Source organism: Neodiprion virginianus, chromosome 2, assembly GCF_021901495.1.
Source record: "Neodiprion virginianus isolate iyNeoVirg1 chromosome 2, iyNeoVirg1.1, whole genome shotgun sequence".
Classification (NCBI taxonomy): Eukaryota; Metazoa; Arthropoda; class Insecta; order Hymenoptera; family Diprionidae; genus Neodiprion; species Neodiprion virginianus.
In genome coordinates, this window is record NC_060878.1 from 2,064,609 (window position 1) to 2,079,980 (window position 15,372).

The 15,372-nt window shown below is 36.3% G+C and overlaps 3 protein-coding genes and 1 long non-coding RNA gene across 20 annotated transcripts in view; 2 read left to right on the plus strand and 2 right to left on the minus strand.

Moving 5' to 3' along the window:
• The window catches only part of LOC124298286 (uncharacterized), a 72,600-nt gene that overhangs the window by 7,269 nt on the left and 49,959 nt on the right, over nt 1-15,372 (plus strand). The gene's annotated exons all lie outside the window — the stretch shown is intronic.
• Nucleotides 338-3,152, plus strand: LOC124298282 (PHD finger-like domain-containing protein 5A). The gene is made up of 3 exons (XM_046750089.1): nt 338-629; nt 907-1,097; nt 1,170-3,152. Exons 1-3 carry the CDS (start codon nt 578-580, stop codon nt 1,257-1,259), a joined length of 333 nt encoding a protein of 110 aa, XP_046606045.1. The 5' UTR covers nt 338-577; the 3' UTR covers nt 1,260-3,152.
• Nucleotides 3,706-10,742, minus strand: LOC124298260 (protein real-time). Its single transcript, XM_046750043.1, has 15 exons — nt 10,387-10,742; nt 9,147-9,296; nt 8,888-9,019; nt 8,638-8,766; nt 8,433-8,542; nt 8,160-8,230; nt 7,779-8,081; nt 7,510-7,598; nt 7,180-7,317; nt 6,910-7,030; nt 6,661-6,785; nt 5,600-5,849; nt 5,374-5,498; nt 5,103-5,245; nt 3,706-4,951 (listed from the first exon to the last, which is right to left on the minus strand). Exons 1-15 carry the CDS (start codon nt 10,447-10,449, stop codon nt 4,882-4,884), a joined length of 2,019 nt encoding a protein of 672 aa, XP_046605999.1. The 5' UTR covers nt 10,450-10,742; the 3' UTR covers nt 3,706-4,881.
• The window catches only part of LOC124298249 (disintegrin and metalloproteinase domain-containing protein 11), a 45,809-nt gene continuing 42,379 nt past the window's right edge, over nt 11,943-15,372 (minus strand). For 12 of the 17 annotated variants that reach the window (XM_046750018.1, XM_046750016.1, XM_046750014.1 and 9 more), the window contains 3 exons: nt 13,828-14,553; nt 13,053-13,253; nt 11,943-12,777 (listed from right to left, as the gene is read on the minus strand). In XM_046750018.1, the coding sequence (XP_046605974.1) occupies nt 12,144-12,777; nt 13,053-13,253; nt 13,828-14,553 (1,561 nt within the window). In that variant the 3' untranslated portion in view covers nt 11,943-12,143. The remainder of the gene's footprint in view (nt 12,778-13,052; nt 13,254-13,827; nt 14,554-15,372) is intronic. The other 5 variants (XM_046750025.1, XM_046750027.1, XM_046750024.1 and 2 more) reach the window with 4 other exon arrangements.

A 15,372-nucleotide genomic window follows, 5' to 3' on the forward strand; every position in this document is an offset into this window, starting at 1 on the left:
TTTATCACATAATCACATAAGTACACAAAATCTTGTTAGCATAGCCGTCCAGGTTCAGTCAATAGTCTCTGACAATTTATGAGTGCGTTCCAAAACTAACTGGCAGCGCTGAAAACTCCCTAGGACTAAAACCACGCGAAAAACGACTTAAGATAGTTGACAGCACCGCGGGCTGATTTCGAAACGCATGATGTGGATTACCGAATGTGTCTAAATGAGAGAGAGCAGAAAACGCAATAGAAGACTTGTGCTTTCAGTTCTCTCTCTCTCTCGCTCTCTCTGATAGTTTGATTATTTGTGTGAAATACGGGAATATAACGTTTGTCTCAATTCCATCTATGTTTCGTTTAATCTTTCATTTCAATAATCATAGCAAGTTTAAATTTCAAATTCCTTGTATTTGCGTTTGAAAATGTACCCTCTGGTGGCGGGTGAAGGTACCGATGTTGAAAATTAATTTGATACCGATACATCCGTTTTCGGTAAGGTCGGCCGTTTTCAAAAAGTTGCAAGTCGATATTGACGAAATAATTTTAAGTATTCTGAGGTATCCGAAGGACGCTAATCATTCCAAAGCATGGCTAAGCATCATCCAGATTTGATATTTTGTAGGAAACAGCCGGGCGTTGGTAAGTTGTTTGAGAAATAGCGTAAGACTTGATCGCAATGTTGATCATTACTATCTCCGCTCGTTTCGAGATTTTATGACTTATTTCATTGCTAATAATAGCTCGTGAAACACGTATGGCTACTGGTATTATCGTTTTCGAAACTGTGACCTTGAAAATATTACTTCATGGCTCATTCTGCCGATTCTACAAGTTGACATAACCTAACATCACCCTAGCCAACCTGGCTTCACCTGTGAATAATTTTCTACAAACAATTTGAATTTTCCGTCTCCAGCTATTGGTCGATTATGTGAAAAGTGTGATGGAAAATGTGTAATCTGCGACTCGTATGTGAGACCTTGTACACTGGTACGAATTTGTGACGAATGTAATTACGGATCTTACCAAGGCCGTTGCGTTATCTGCGGAGGCCCCGGTGTATCTGATGCATATTACTGCAAAGAATGTACAATTCAAGAAAAAGATGTACGTAAGATCGTTATCATAGATTCAAATTGGTGACGCTGAAAATGCTAATTCTTTGAATATTTACGACAGAGAGACGGGTGCCCGAAAATTGTAAACCTGGGAAGTTCGAAAACGGATCTATTCTACGAAAGGAAAAAGTATGGATTTAAACGACGATAGATGTAATTATGTGTATAAGTATAGACTATAACATCTCGGTATCTGTAAGTTATGATGTGTGAAATGAGAATGAATGAGGATGGAACATTGCGTTCTGTGTTTTTATAATAAACGGTTGAATTATATTCGTACATCTGTATTTCGTTTTTATTCTTATTTATGACGAGGCAACGATAGGCAAAATCATTGGACCGATTCCTAATTACATTTCCTGTCCGTCGATCCCCTGCAGAGATTTGGATTTAGACAAGGGATAATTGGAAAATGAAAGTTGATCGTGAAAAGTTATACTTGATTTTTATTTAAATATAGCTCTATTCATTTGTCATCAACATTATTCTACGAATGAATTATGTTTTCCTAATTTTTTTTACAATTTGTTTTCGTCCTTGTACGTTATATTTGCACACAACGTACTTTAAAGTTTTTGAATACGTTTAAAACCACATATCTAGAGAAATAGTGTTAGAAGAATAATGCACGCAGATCAAACAATCTTTATTAACACAGATGTTACATTTTGGCACGCAATTTTGAGGGCACGATTTTTGCCAAAGAAAAACTTGTCTTTCACCGTTTCACAAGTATTATATATGAGAGAACTTCTGCAAAGAGTTTTTTCCAAAAGACTGTACTTATATTTGCAAAAAGCCATGTTTTTTAGAAATACATAACTGTTTAAAAAGACTGCATAAAATATTCAAATTTTCAATTCTCTAGGCGGTTCCACTTGCATTACTCTTCTGCTACAGTGTCTGACTTAGCGTATGACTATTACAATCCAATAGTTTATTTAGTAACAATTTCAGTTACCTGTACCAATTATTAAACATTTTCTAACAGTTTTACTAACATTGTCGTAAGTCATATGTGTCGTATTATATTTGTATTCGTCAGACTATTTAACTGAGAATATGAACACTTTTATTCTAATCTTTGTTCGATAAATATCAATCGGAAATTTGAAACCAATACCGATTATTTCTGCCCTTATACTTAGGGAAATATGTAAGTTTACTAATAAAGCTGTTGAAATTCATTTCATATCGTTGATTCAATTCACTTTAACTTGGGCACAAACTTATTTGGTAAAATATTACCCTATTTGGCCAATATTCAATACTGTTGAGCTGCATTAGTTATTTCTTATCAAGTCAGTTTCTAGTAGACGGTATTGTCAGTAAAATTATTAGAGAAGAGAATCAAAGTTTTTACAATGATAAACCACGAATGATAGACCAACTACTTGCAATTCATAACCTACTGAAAATTTGCTATAACTTTGATCGACTATTTTTTTTTCTCTTTTTTGGTATACATATATACCTATATATATATTTTTCTTTATTTTAAACACTAATCAATTAATCTATCATCGCTAACATGCATGAGATGGTTAGTTTTCAGTATTGTACTTCTCAGCTGTAATTTATGATTAACAACCGACGTGATCATCAGTTATTATCATTGTATTAATCGCTCTTTTTACTATTCACAAATTCACTATTCTACATCTTAAAGATCGATGGGTGCCGCGTAAGCTAATTCTTAGCAATACACAAAGCCATTCGATTGGTCATACGATATACTTATCAAAAAATTTAATTAATCGTAAAGAGCAAATACTTGAAATCTTTTCTCTGGATTTAAACATCATCGCAGCTATTGAATTTTACTTCTTAGGACAGTAAGACGTAAGCAATATTACCCTACGTCTGTACTTGTTTACATATAAACTTTACGCTAATGACAAATATGAGATCCTAAAATCCAATATTTTTTAGGTTCCTAACATTTATATTTAGTTCTTACTAAACTGACCGTGAAATTGGCCAAGTGTTAATTTAATTCAATATCCCTCATATTAAGAGTATTTAACTTATTAGAAAGGAACAAAGAAAATTCACGCTATTGAACGATTGCGATGAAGAAAAAAAAGAAGAAAAATAATCTTACAAGCGAACTAATTTTAATAATCTACATATTTTAACGCCAAGCGATACATTTTTATGTTTACTTGACGGGGTTTTTTCTACACCGGCACCATTAGTAATTGTTTCTACAACAATTAATAAAAGACGATAAAATTATAATTACAGGACTTTCCTACATTGAAATGCTATTATTTCGTATTATAACATCGACATCAATGTCATCGTGTAAGCATAACGTCTGGACGGGGCGGGAGGGCCATAGGTTCCTACCAAAATTTATTCCAAAACAGAATTCATTCGCGTTTACATTAGTTATTCTCTCGAAATTAATTCTTTAGTCTGAAATTATGCATTACAAAATTCGTGTCAATTCCTAAGCTACATAATCTTTTTTTTTAAACATATCTTCGATTATTGTGATCAGTTTTCAATTGATTGTTTCATAGCATGTATGTTGTACATGAAATTCGATAATTATTTTGATCATTGTATTTAGGCAATATTGTAAATCGTTTTTCGTTCTTTTTTTTTTTTTTTGTTTTTTGGTTATTTGTTTTCTGCCTCTTTGTACATGTGTTGCATTTTTGTGAAATGTTGGTACATTGAGTTTGTTCATATCTTTACTATTGCGAGGTATCGACATACGTGAAACATTTATTGGATACGGTTTTTCAATTTTTAGTATTTTTTTTTTTTTTTCCATCTCATCCTCGTTACTCCATTATTGCTTGATACCGAATAATTATATCAATTCACCCGTATCATTTATAGGACATTATTATGTGTGTGTTTTTCCTTATAGTCCAGTATTTATTGGCTCAAAAGTAGGTCTGTATTCTTATCACTTATTCTATAATATTGCTTCAATATTAATTGATTATAGCAAGTCTGTGTATATTTACATACAAATTACTGTAGTCGCAGCGTGGGGGAAGTGTAAATAATTTTTTTTTCACTTTTGACCAAATTTTGTCGTGTGTTACATATATCTTTTGTAAATTTTATTACAACGACCCCAATTTCGTACTACTGAATTTAAAATATTTATTTAGATATATCATCATATCACCAAGTTATTATTCCTCTTTTGCACAGTAAACAGAACGATTCTGCACTATTCGTTAATAACTCTGCCTGAACGTTAAAATCTCCAAAACGGGAGAAAAACGAACATAAATAAAACATTTCTGCGAATTGATGATTAGAGATTTGAATGTAGGTACTATACTCGTTTTTTTTTCTTTTTTTTTTAGCTAGCTGCACTTCACTCTGTCTAATTACATCTAACGCCAAACAAGTCTAAAATTTCTTTGAAAAGACTGTTTCACTCCGATAATATTAGGTAATACCTAAAGATAAAAACAAAAAAGAAAAGAAAAAAATATATAACAGAAAAGTTTACAAAACACTATTCATAGATCTAGATTTGTAAATCGTATTTTCACTAGAAATATCCTTCATTCTTGATGTATCGTACGTAACTTCAAATTTGTTGCAAAAAAAAAAAAAAAAAAAAAAAAATTATAATTTAATCAGCGACCTGACTGTTTTCATATATTGTTCTAAGGTGAATCCACGTAGCAATTAATTCTGCTAGTCGACTTTAAGCTATTAAGTAGTTTACATCGGATTGTTTAGGCGTCATCGTCAAGTGGTACGTGGCTACAATCTTCAGCAATTATTGTCTCTCATCTGGACAAAGATGAACTAGCGATGGATTTTCCGCTAATTGCTGACTGCAAACTCATCATCGAGCCTCTGTTTAGACATAAATAAAAATGAAAATTGCGAAGCTAAAATCTGGTACATGTATCGTAATAACGCAGTTTTCTGGATAAACAGAAAGAAAAAGTAAAAAACTTGTTTCCATTTTCTTGTATTGAATTTGAGATGAAGCAAGTTTTATTACCTGTACTGAACCGACGGCAGAGTTTCGTGGAAATACATAAGCTGGGCCTTGTGAGATGTAATTGCTGGTAGTCGTTCGGTTTGATCTTCTTGGTACTGCCACTGTAGGATATAACTTCCTGCTACTTGCATTATGTGAGTACCCTGTTTTGAGGAGGGAATAAAAATATAGGAAGAATTTTACAGCGTATAAAAGTAGTGAAAACGTCGTTAGCTACATATTTAAAAAATCGAATGACGGGACGAAAAGAAATATCTCATCCTATTCGTACCTGAATACTTTCCCCGTCATGACACAATACACTGGGTTCAACTTTTACGCAATCAATTCCTTCCTTCCATTCTTTAGTTGCGGCAGCGTCTAGTTCACCGTTAGTGAAAGACGAGCGACTCGGTCCTAAAAAATGAAGCATGGTTTATTCAATATTTGAAATTATTGATAGGCAATTTGGATTGCAAAAGATGGAGGAAAAAAAAATGAGTATACAATACACTCACCACCCGCGTCGTCACATATACTGTTTCTTGTTTTACGCAGTACGGTAAATGTCACGTTGTGTCTCATGACGTCAAAATCCCACGTCAGCACGGCTCCTGGATCGTTACAATGTATAACGACATTATGGACTTGACCCCGACTGAGACTTATAGATTGATAAAGGCTGTGCTCGTGTTCCGTTGAAGCACCAACCTCCAGATCTAGCCGATACAACTGCTTTGGCACGACACCTCCGTCTACTATGAATGTCTGATGAACAGGAAAAAGATGTTTAGTTTCAAGTAGCTGCATTTTGATGCTTAAACTCCGTGACAGAGAGAAATTTTTATTATATTACAGGAGCTGATAGCTTTCAGGTACAGATCGGATAAATTTTTTCGTTATTTTTCTCCTAAAATTTGTTTCTGTTGTGTGTTCAGAACTTTGGTGCATTGAACATTCATATGATGAACATGTAGTGTGGTTAAATTATTTTCAACATTACTTTACGCTCAGTATCTCAATCGTAGTTATAAATGTTAAATTGCGTATTTTGTTGACAAAAACAAGAGAAAAAAAAAAAATACGTCGGTGAATATAATCAAATGTATTAACGGACACAAAAAAGGTGTAAAAGCACATGATAAAAAAGGTACGATTATGCTGCAGCATTGTGAGCGGCGTTATTCTTGGCACGTTGTTTGAACTGATATTAATTGATCGTAATCTATGACAGTATCATTCGGACCTTGAGACACAATATTCATTAAATTTGGCGTTAAACCAAGAGTGTCGGCGATATGATCTGTGACGTGTGAACGACAATACACAGATTATATATTTCATCAATTGGTCTTACACTGCTGGCTTCTGCGTCGATAATGTAAAAGCGACGCGGTACCATATCATACACCTCGCAAACTCCTTCCTGTCACCCAATTCAATGCATTACTACTTTTTATTTCTGGCAACTATTGATTGATGGGTTTTTCTCAAAGCAATTACATTAACTTTTTCAATCACGGAACAGATAGTTCTTAATAATATTATCTAATATATAAATAATCGTAAATTGCGTTACCTCTGATGGACCACCTAAGAAATCTGGTATCACATCCTGACCGATGTAATCGGTCAGACCTCCAGCGCCCTGCTCTTGATAATCGGTACCACAAGAAAATACAAACTTGTTTCTCGTATTTTCGTCTGAAACAAAATTCACCTGCCTTAGTAATATTACAATTAGATGCTTGTCAGTTGACAGAAAAAGAATGAAAAGAAAAAAACAAACTGATAAGAGAATTCGCTACGAGAAAATATTCAAACTTACGTATAAAGGTGCTGATAAGTGTCCATAATATCGGGAAACATCTAGGAGCTCGTATAATCAATACACGACCCATTGTCTCGGGATAATTGGCCTCGACGATTTCAATTATTCGTAACAATGCCTGAAAGTATAAAAAGTAACTCCTTGTTGATCTTCTGAGTTGTGTCTTTTTCTAGAGAATTGTTTTTACCATCATACGAATCAAACACTTGAGTACTTTCACATTCTTGGTTCTTTTCTCATCCTTGTATAATAGTAAAACTACCGTACCTTAATACCAGGTCTCCACAAATGACGCATGTTTAGACCTTCTAAATCTATAAGTAGCGTCCACTGAGACACAGGATAGCCGCAAATTGTTGTCGCCTCATCCATTAGCTGCAGACCCTCTTCGCAGACGTGCAAAGCCTGTAATCATGGTTTATCGCTTATTAGATATTGATGCGGGTCCCCTCTTAGCGTTTACAATTATCTATTATCATTCAAATTTCCACCTCGTAATGTCCAACTTCTGCACTGTTATAATATTAATGTAAAATTAAATTTCGTTTCGTCAACTGAATTCGCATTAACTTCAAGAAAGGGGAAACAAATCCTCACCAGTAACAAGACTTCGTCTTCCCCGATTGATTTCAGCAACCCTTTAACATCCATTTGACCCAATCGTAGAACGTAAAGCGGGCGGCCGTCTGTCAATTGTCAAATAAAAATATGTGATGAAAAATAAAAAAAATTATTGAATACAATACAATTCAACAATTTTGTATTTGCAAGTTAATTCTCTAACTGAAATTTAATTAAATCGAATGACGCTTTCTGACAATCATGTCAATTAGGTAATAGTGGTTTGCATTCCAAGATCTGTTTACCTTTGTCAAAGTGATGCCAACCTCCGGGAAAGTAATCTTTGACAACTTGCGGGGCTTCGTAATCATCCAGAAGCTTATCAACTTGATGCTTCTTTCTCCAGTGTAACGACTGCGTTAGCATTTCTCTGGCTTTTTCGACTGAAAATTCTCTAGCGCGTAAAAATCTAAGCAGCGTAGCATCTGCTGGAACTGAACTGCCGCGTAATTCTTCTATACTATGACGCAACTGTACCAATCTACTCTCTTGCATCATATTTAGTTTTCCTAGATATCTTGCAATGTAATCCGACGAAAGTTGCATGTCTGAAAAAATGGGATATTGTCAAACAATCGTGAGAAAACGTTTCGCGTTTGCTAAATTCTCGGAACTCGGTATCTCACCTCGGCTGCTTGGAAGCTTCGTCTCAGAATCGGGTTCTTTATTACCTACAGCTTCTCCTTCGCCTTTGATGCTGAAAAGTTTTACATGCGTTTTATTAACCATGAGTAAATAAACTGGTGTTTAACGTGTGGGTTTTAACGTGGTTAGTCAGCATCGCTATCATTAGGCTAGTTATAAGCTGGCTGTACACGTTCTTGAAATGCTTTTCAAGCATCAGCTATATGGATTCTTGGTCTAATTTTAACTGTATAATCAGAGGGGAGAATACTCACGGAACATTGACTTCAATATCTTTCTGTGGCGAAGGATCAGTCCAGGGTTCTACGTATGTTATGCCTTCTTCTTTCAATTGGTTTACGAAATATTCAATTATTTCTTTTCCCTGAAATGTGATCAAGAAATCCTTGTTACTTATTCTTGTCTGATAATGTTCAGAGATAGTATAATTCGCGCGGATGAAATTCCAGTGATTATTACCTTGGCAATATTTTGGGCATATTGTTTCATGGCTAACTTTTCCATCGAGTTTTCAAATCCAAAGAAATTTTTTATGTCCAAACTAGCCGTTTGCTCAAAACATGTCCAATTTGGATTTTCTGGGTGAATCTGAAAATTGATTTAGCTATTATATTACTGGGGAAAAAAAATACACCTTTTTACCACTTCTTCAACATTTTTTTATCTCTCTTTAAAGATGATTACATTAAAGAAAATCACTTATACTCACATAATATTTACATTTTTCTACAACGCCTACTCTGTTGGAGAAGCTTTCGTTACACGCTTCAATTTCCAAAATGCTGTTGCGTCTATCAAGAACATTGCGTTGGATAAAGTAGACAAAGTCAACGCCGATTATCTGTAAAAGAGAAGGAAAAAAAAGTTCGCAAGACCGAATATATAGAACGAAACCACTTTCATTGAAGGAACAATGGTAGTGAAAAAACATTTGATAAAAGAGTAATGTAAAAGACAAGGTGGCCTACTTTTTTCAGAATATAAGGCGCCTCTACATTCAGTTTACAACGTCGTTCAGTCTTCCTTATCGCCCCACCATTGCTCTCTTCATCCATTGTTACCTCACATCCAACGAAAACGGGTATTTGAGGACATGTTGGAAATCTTCTTTCGTACGCCTAGGAGAAACAAACAAAAATGCATTTGAAAAATCACCCACTCATTGTTATTCTCCGCCATACGTTCTCGTGATATTTCTCTTGAATTCTAAACGATCGCCAGTTATGGATTTGGGTTACTGTTAGCCAGCTCCGTACGCCGACCTTAAAAAACATTCGTAGAATAGCAATAGACGAATATTCGAATATCAGTGTTTCATATACAAATGGGCGTATAGTGTCCAAACGATATTCGTGTGTACGATTAATTTTAGGCATCGTTAACGGTTTCCTGTGTCAATGATCGTTGTATAGCGACCTGCAGAATTTACTAGTTGATCCATGTTTTGGAGTTTTTTGTATACATTTGTATGTAAATTAAACCATTTATCATATCATTATCATATCGTTATCATACTGTCAATTGTAAACAAGTTTGGGGGGAGTAAGCAAAAAAAAATTAAGGTCAGGAGAGAGGATATAAAAAAAGCAGAACAAAAAACTGAAACCAATACTAATTTCATCCAGACTTTAACCAGCCAGCCAAGCGGTTTATTTTTTTATTTCTCTATTTTATCACATATTCATGTTACGCAATCCGACGGCGGCAATAGAACATCAGACTATGATTGAATAAGAGAATAATGGGATAATTACATTTCCTCATCATTGATGGTTATCATTATTACTGTTATCGTTATGATTATTATACAGATAAAAAAAAAATTGTAAGATGGTAGGGTTTACATCCGGCAATTAAATAAATTCTCGAGGCTCTCTTTCAAGGCTTGTTGAACATAAGTTGAAAGTCATTCCTTTTATTTATCCTTGTATGTATGTATATAAATGATGCATACATACTGGGCATATGTGGTAAGTTGTCAAGGCGATTAAAGGTAATCTAATTAATGGGCCAATTTACAGTGACTGAAATGGATGTAATTTGGAGTGGAGGAGAAAGGTGAAATAAGACATAAAGATTCAGTGTAAATGAGAGAAACGAAGAAAGAAAAATATATATCTTGTGTCAATTAAATAGACTGTGAATTGTCGTAAATATTTTTACAATGTCAGGTTGAAGGTTCATATTATAATATGGATTTATACGTACCAGCATAACAAGTGCAAAAGGATGTTTGTAAACTCGTACTGGAGATTGATAATGTTGAACCATTTTGATGAATGAAGTGTTTCCTTCTCTGTTTTTAATAGTTTCACCTTTCCGATATTATTCGTTTTACAAAATATGTGACATTTGGTGAGAGTGGATTTGCAGGAGAAAAAAATAATCACGATAATTTTTCACTATTTATTCGATACGATCTGTTTACGTATGTCGCCGTCGTATCTAATTTAACGAACGATACGGGGTCGCGTAGTCAATCGACTATCACGTATACACACACCCATCGCTACTTCACAGCTGACATCACGTCTGATTGCAAATCTAAGATGTCGCTGCTCCCGTCAATTTGCGGTTTTGTACCTTCTGCGCAGTTATCACGTTTCGGGGGGAAAAAAAATAATAAAAAAATATGATACGTCACCGCAACAGCTTCGAGTAGTTGCTTATTTCCTCGGTAGGGAGCGCTATCTGTCGGTAAAATTGACGCAACTTGCATGCTCAGCATATAGGTATAAGAACAGAGGAGGGAAGGCGGCTCTAAAAGTGTTCCCCAACTAGAAAGAGAGAGAAAATTAAAGCGGTCTACCCTTCTCTCTCTAATGAAGCGTGCGCTGCCGCGCGCTTTCAAAGATGGGGAAATTTGACTTTGAATTAAAACTACTAGCCATTTGTAAAAGCGTGGATATTTTATTATTCTAAACTATTTTCGAAACATAACTTTCCGAACTGTTATATGTAAACAAGTTGTACTAACTAACCTGCTGCTGTCGCTCACCGACTCAGATGTTTGTGATCGTAGTGCGCATACGCCAGCAGACATGAGAAAGATAGCCCACGTTTCATCTTCTTTCTCTTTCCAATGCGGAGATACTTCCCTTGCACGAGAGTGTATAGCTCCCCTAATCTATTCTTATACCTCTACGATGCTTGGTCGGTTGCTTTTCTATTTTTAATCATGACGGAATCCGAACGGAATCAATTCACTACTGTAATATTGTGTGAGTGATTTTTGTTCCTGGATTTTTGGTGATCTTGACTATAGAATACAAGAATTTGGGACGAAAATATTTATGAGACAAGTACCATTGTACACTTTTAGCCGGTCGAGTATCACCAATTTACAATTAGTCGATTTGCTGTATCATTCGCGCGTGTAGAATTGAGAGGGAGACTGACGAACACCTTGTCTTTTCTTATCTCTATTTTTTGTCGACAATTCATTATTCCGAGAACTAAAATTGAGATCATGTCCACGTTGATCACAAAAAAAAAAATGATTACTCAGGAGCAGAGAAAATTTCAGTCGGTCAAGAAGGAAGTATTGATAAAAAATTTTTCATTTCGACCGGATTTTTGTGTCCGTTCAGTTGCCTTCTATTAGGCGTATCACACATCGCTATATTCGTAACGTTGAATTAAATTATTCAAACGCGCGCGAGAGAGTTTTATATGCAATAATTAAACTAATTTGCATTAGCATAAATATATACTATGAATATTGTAATGCAATGTAGCAGGTGATGAAATGGTGAAAAGTTGACAAGTGTTTTATTAATGTTTATTAATAAACATTCGTGTTTTTTTTCCTCATATAGATTATTTTAATTTTATATTATAATTTAATACCTGTTGTTGCAATTATAGTTTATCGTTATGTACACTATTTCTCAGTATAAAATGCGAGTTCAAGATTAAATCACACCACTATGTTTTGGACACTATCTGTCATCGATTAATAATTATCAATGCTTGTACTCAGGAAAATGCGAAGGGGGCAGTAGGGCAGTATTTTCATTATTACTAGTGTTGTTGGTATTTAATAATTCTTTCTGGGAATCGTTCTTTATGTTACAATCTAGACTAAAATTATCATCGTCGTCTTCCTCGTCGTCTAGTGGGCAATTGTTAACATTAGGCATGTGATTTACATCGATTCCATGATGAATTTCGGGGGGGTTTTGTTGTTGGGATTGAGCATTTATTGCCTCCTTTTCGACGTGCATGTCGTGAAGGCCGTTTTCTGAATGGGGCGGGGAGGGATAATAGCCGCGATGTTTTATCGGATGATTTTCCGTTCCCTGTTGCTGTCGTTGTTCCGAATCCTCCATATCTTTTCGCTCTTCCTGATACTCCATATCCAATTCTTCCTCCTGACCTTCCTCTCTCTTTTTCTCCATCTCCAGTCCGGCTTGCTGCTTCTGCCGCTGTAGTTCCTGTTGTTTTCTTAATTGTAGTAGCAGTTTCAGGTGCGGCTGATGAATCGTTGTTCCCGTCGATGACGTTGGGAAGGGTGGGCTCTGCTGCGGCGGTCGATATTGAACTCCATCCTCATTCGTCCACCGGGCTAATTGTTGTTGAGCTTGAATAAATGCATCACTAGAAAATAACAACATTATACGAGCCCGTTGGATCTATAACGCTATCGCTAAAGCCCGCACTATAATTCGCAAACTGGATCAGGGCGCGCCCTTTTATGATAATCGAATTCATGAATCGAACCATCTCGTTCCCTTTTTTTCTAATCGGTATCGGGTTTCAAACTGTTTCTGTGGAGACTGCAATGTAAAGCTAAAATTCATACCCAACGAAACAATCACCGCTTTCGCGATTCGACGTAATCTAATCGTCATGCTTTATGGTTACGGTGATACCTTTCGCTGTCTGGTGTTTCACCCCTGTTGTTCGAGCCCCTGTCGGGGTCCGCAGTTTCGTATATACCTTCCTCTTCGTGCATCTGATGTCCGAGCGGACGTTGGTGAGTTCCGTAAGGACTGCGACCTGACGACGGCTGTCGATATCTGGCGTAAACGAATCTCGAATCGTCGTCGCGTCCTCGACTGCACCGACGACTTCTGCGGGGATTGAAAAATTCGTTATACCAGCGTGGTCGTGACATTGTACTGATTACAAAGGATGGTAAAAAAAAAACAACTGAAAGTAACGAGCCCACTTTTCTCAATAATCGAAATTCTAACAATAAGCCGCGAAGAACCACGTCGATTATGACAAAGATAATGGAAATCCGTTGATCGGTTTCCGAGATATCGCGGTGGGGGTAAAAATTAATCATTCTACAAACGCTCAGAGGTTTATTTGAAAATGATCGGAAGTGATTCTCCGTACAGATGTGCAGATCAAAACGGGAAGATTCACGAGTAAAAATTGCTGACAACGGTATCGGTAAAATATATGCGGTGCTGTCCCATATTTAATTTTGAAGTACCTTTTTCTTCAAATTTTTTGCACTGTACTAATTCCATGCAAGGAAACCAAAGCCTTACAGCTTGCACGAACCTGTCCTTAACTTTTTAATTACATAGTTGGCCTAAAACCTATTGTCGATAGGTTAAATAGTTCTCGGCGCCATGTCGCCTAGCCATATTGCACAAGAGCGGGAAATTTGAAAAACAAAAAGCAACAACTTACCCTTGAGAAGATTCGCTGCATACGGACGAGTCTATCCTGTACTGACGATCGCTCTCGGATATCCGAATGTCCTCGGAACCGCTCGGACTCATGTTGCGCATCGAATGGTGCTCCAGCTGTCTGATGAGGTCCTCGAGGTTCCTTATGCGTATTGTACCGCAAGGTGGAACGGCACCGTCGTCGTCCTCGTCGTCGCGATTCTCCGAATGATCGTCGCGTATATTTTCGCACATATTTTCCTGGCTGCCCGAGCGCTTGCTGTAAGAATCGACGTAGTCGCACTCGGCCAACGACTTCCTGACAGCGTCCTCGTTGAGGAGGCTGCAACTCCCCGACGGCGTTGTCGCGAGGCCCCGATGCGATGCGGCATTTCGCAGGGCCTCTATTATGTCCTCGTGGTAACCGTTTAAGCTTTTTAGTGTCCTTTCAACCTCCGATATCGTTCCACCACCCCCTATACCTAACAAGCCACCCAAGTTATTTTCCGACTGGGACATTATCGCGTCTTGGTTATCCGATTCGTGTGAGTCGACATCGGCCCACTTTTCTTTTATACAACTATCAGGCATTACAATACCATAACCACCGTGTTTCTTTAAAATTCCTTTCTCAGGCAACTTTGCGAGACTGTTTGGTGGGAGATCAATGAAAGAGACAGCCTCCTCGGCTCCCGTACCTCCGTCTTCCACTTCGATTCCCGACCTCTTCGTCTGTGGCTTATGCTCCCTGAAATTTCACAATCGTTACATCACTTTTTAATCTTACTATTCCCACTCTGATCGCCTTTATCATTGTTTTATTCTAGAAATGCAAAAAATTGAAAAAATTGAGAAAGAAACCCTATCTCAACACCTCAAGGTTGAGGCTCCAAAGATTTGTCTTTACATACCCTACATGAAAACATTCACACGTTGAAGAATCGCATGAGTCGCGAGATTTTTTTAATGAATTTGTCTCTTGAATTTCATATCATCTATAAGTAATATAGTAACTGCATTGCTTGTATCGTTAATTATTAGACAATTTGGATCTATTAATCAAAGCGATCTGCACAAATTCGATAAATTACAATACGGCATGCGAAATTACAGAGGTTCGTGGTAATATTCGGTATCGAGAATATTATCTATAAAGGATGTTTTTTCATAGTAGCGTTTGGATTGTTTCCCATATAGGTATATAATATTATCTAAATAGCGCGTGCATATTCTAAGTGAGTATCAGGTATGTGTATAATACTATATGTATATATTTATAAAGGCGTATAGAATATTTCAATTTTTCTTTTCATGTTAAGTAATGATTATCATTCAACCCCCCGCGACACGTCAAAAGAGATTCACTGCGGTTTTGAGTTATTGGTAAAAAAAAAAAATCCTCAACCCAACTCGTGTAAGTTTTGATTACTGAATTTTGTTACCGTTTTCAAATCTTCGAGATATAATATAAATTATTTTCAAGATCAAGCTGAAGAAATATGTAGACATGTTAGTCGGATTCCGTTATAAAACTTTTTAATTTACCTACGTCAAAGATGACAATAAA

Coding starts and splice junctions, on each gene's coding strand:
- LOC124298260 (XM_046750043.1), bottom strand. CDS start 10,449: ATGGTTCAACATTATCAATCTCCAGTACGAGTTTACAAACATCCTTTT. Junction 8,231..8,432: donor GATATTGAAGTCAATGTTCC/GTGAGTATTCTC, acceptor AAAACTTTTCAG/CATCAAAGGCGAAGGAGAAG. Junction 4,952..5,102: donor CTGCCGTCGGTTCAGTACAG/GTAATAAAACTT, acceptor ATGTCTAAACAG/AGGCTCGATGATGAGTTTGC.
- LOC124298282 (XM_046750089.1), top strand. CDS start 578: ATGGCTAAGCATCATCCAGATTTGATATTTTGTAGGAAACAGCCGGGC. Junction 630..906: donor TAGGAAACAGCCGGGCGTTG/GTAAGTTGTTTG, acceptor TTCCGTCTCCAG/CTATTGGTCGATTATGTGAA. Junction 1,098..1,169: donor GTACAATTCAAGAAAAAGAT/GTACGTAAGATC, acceptor TATTTACGACAG/AGAGACGGGTGCCCGAAAAT.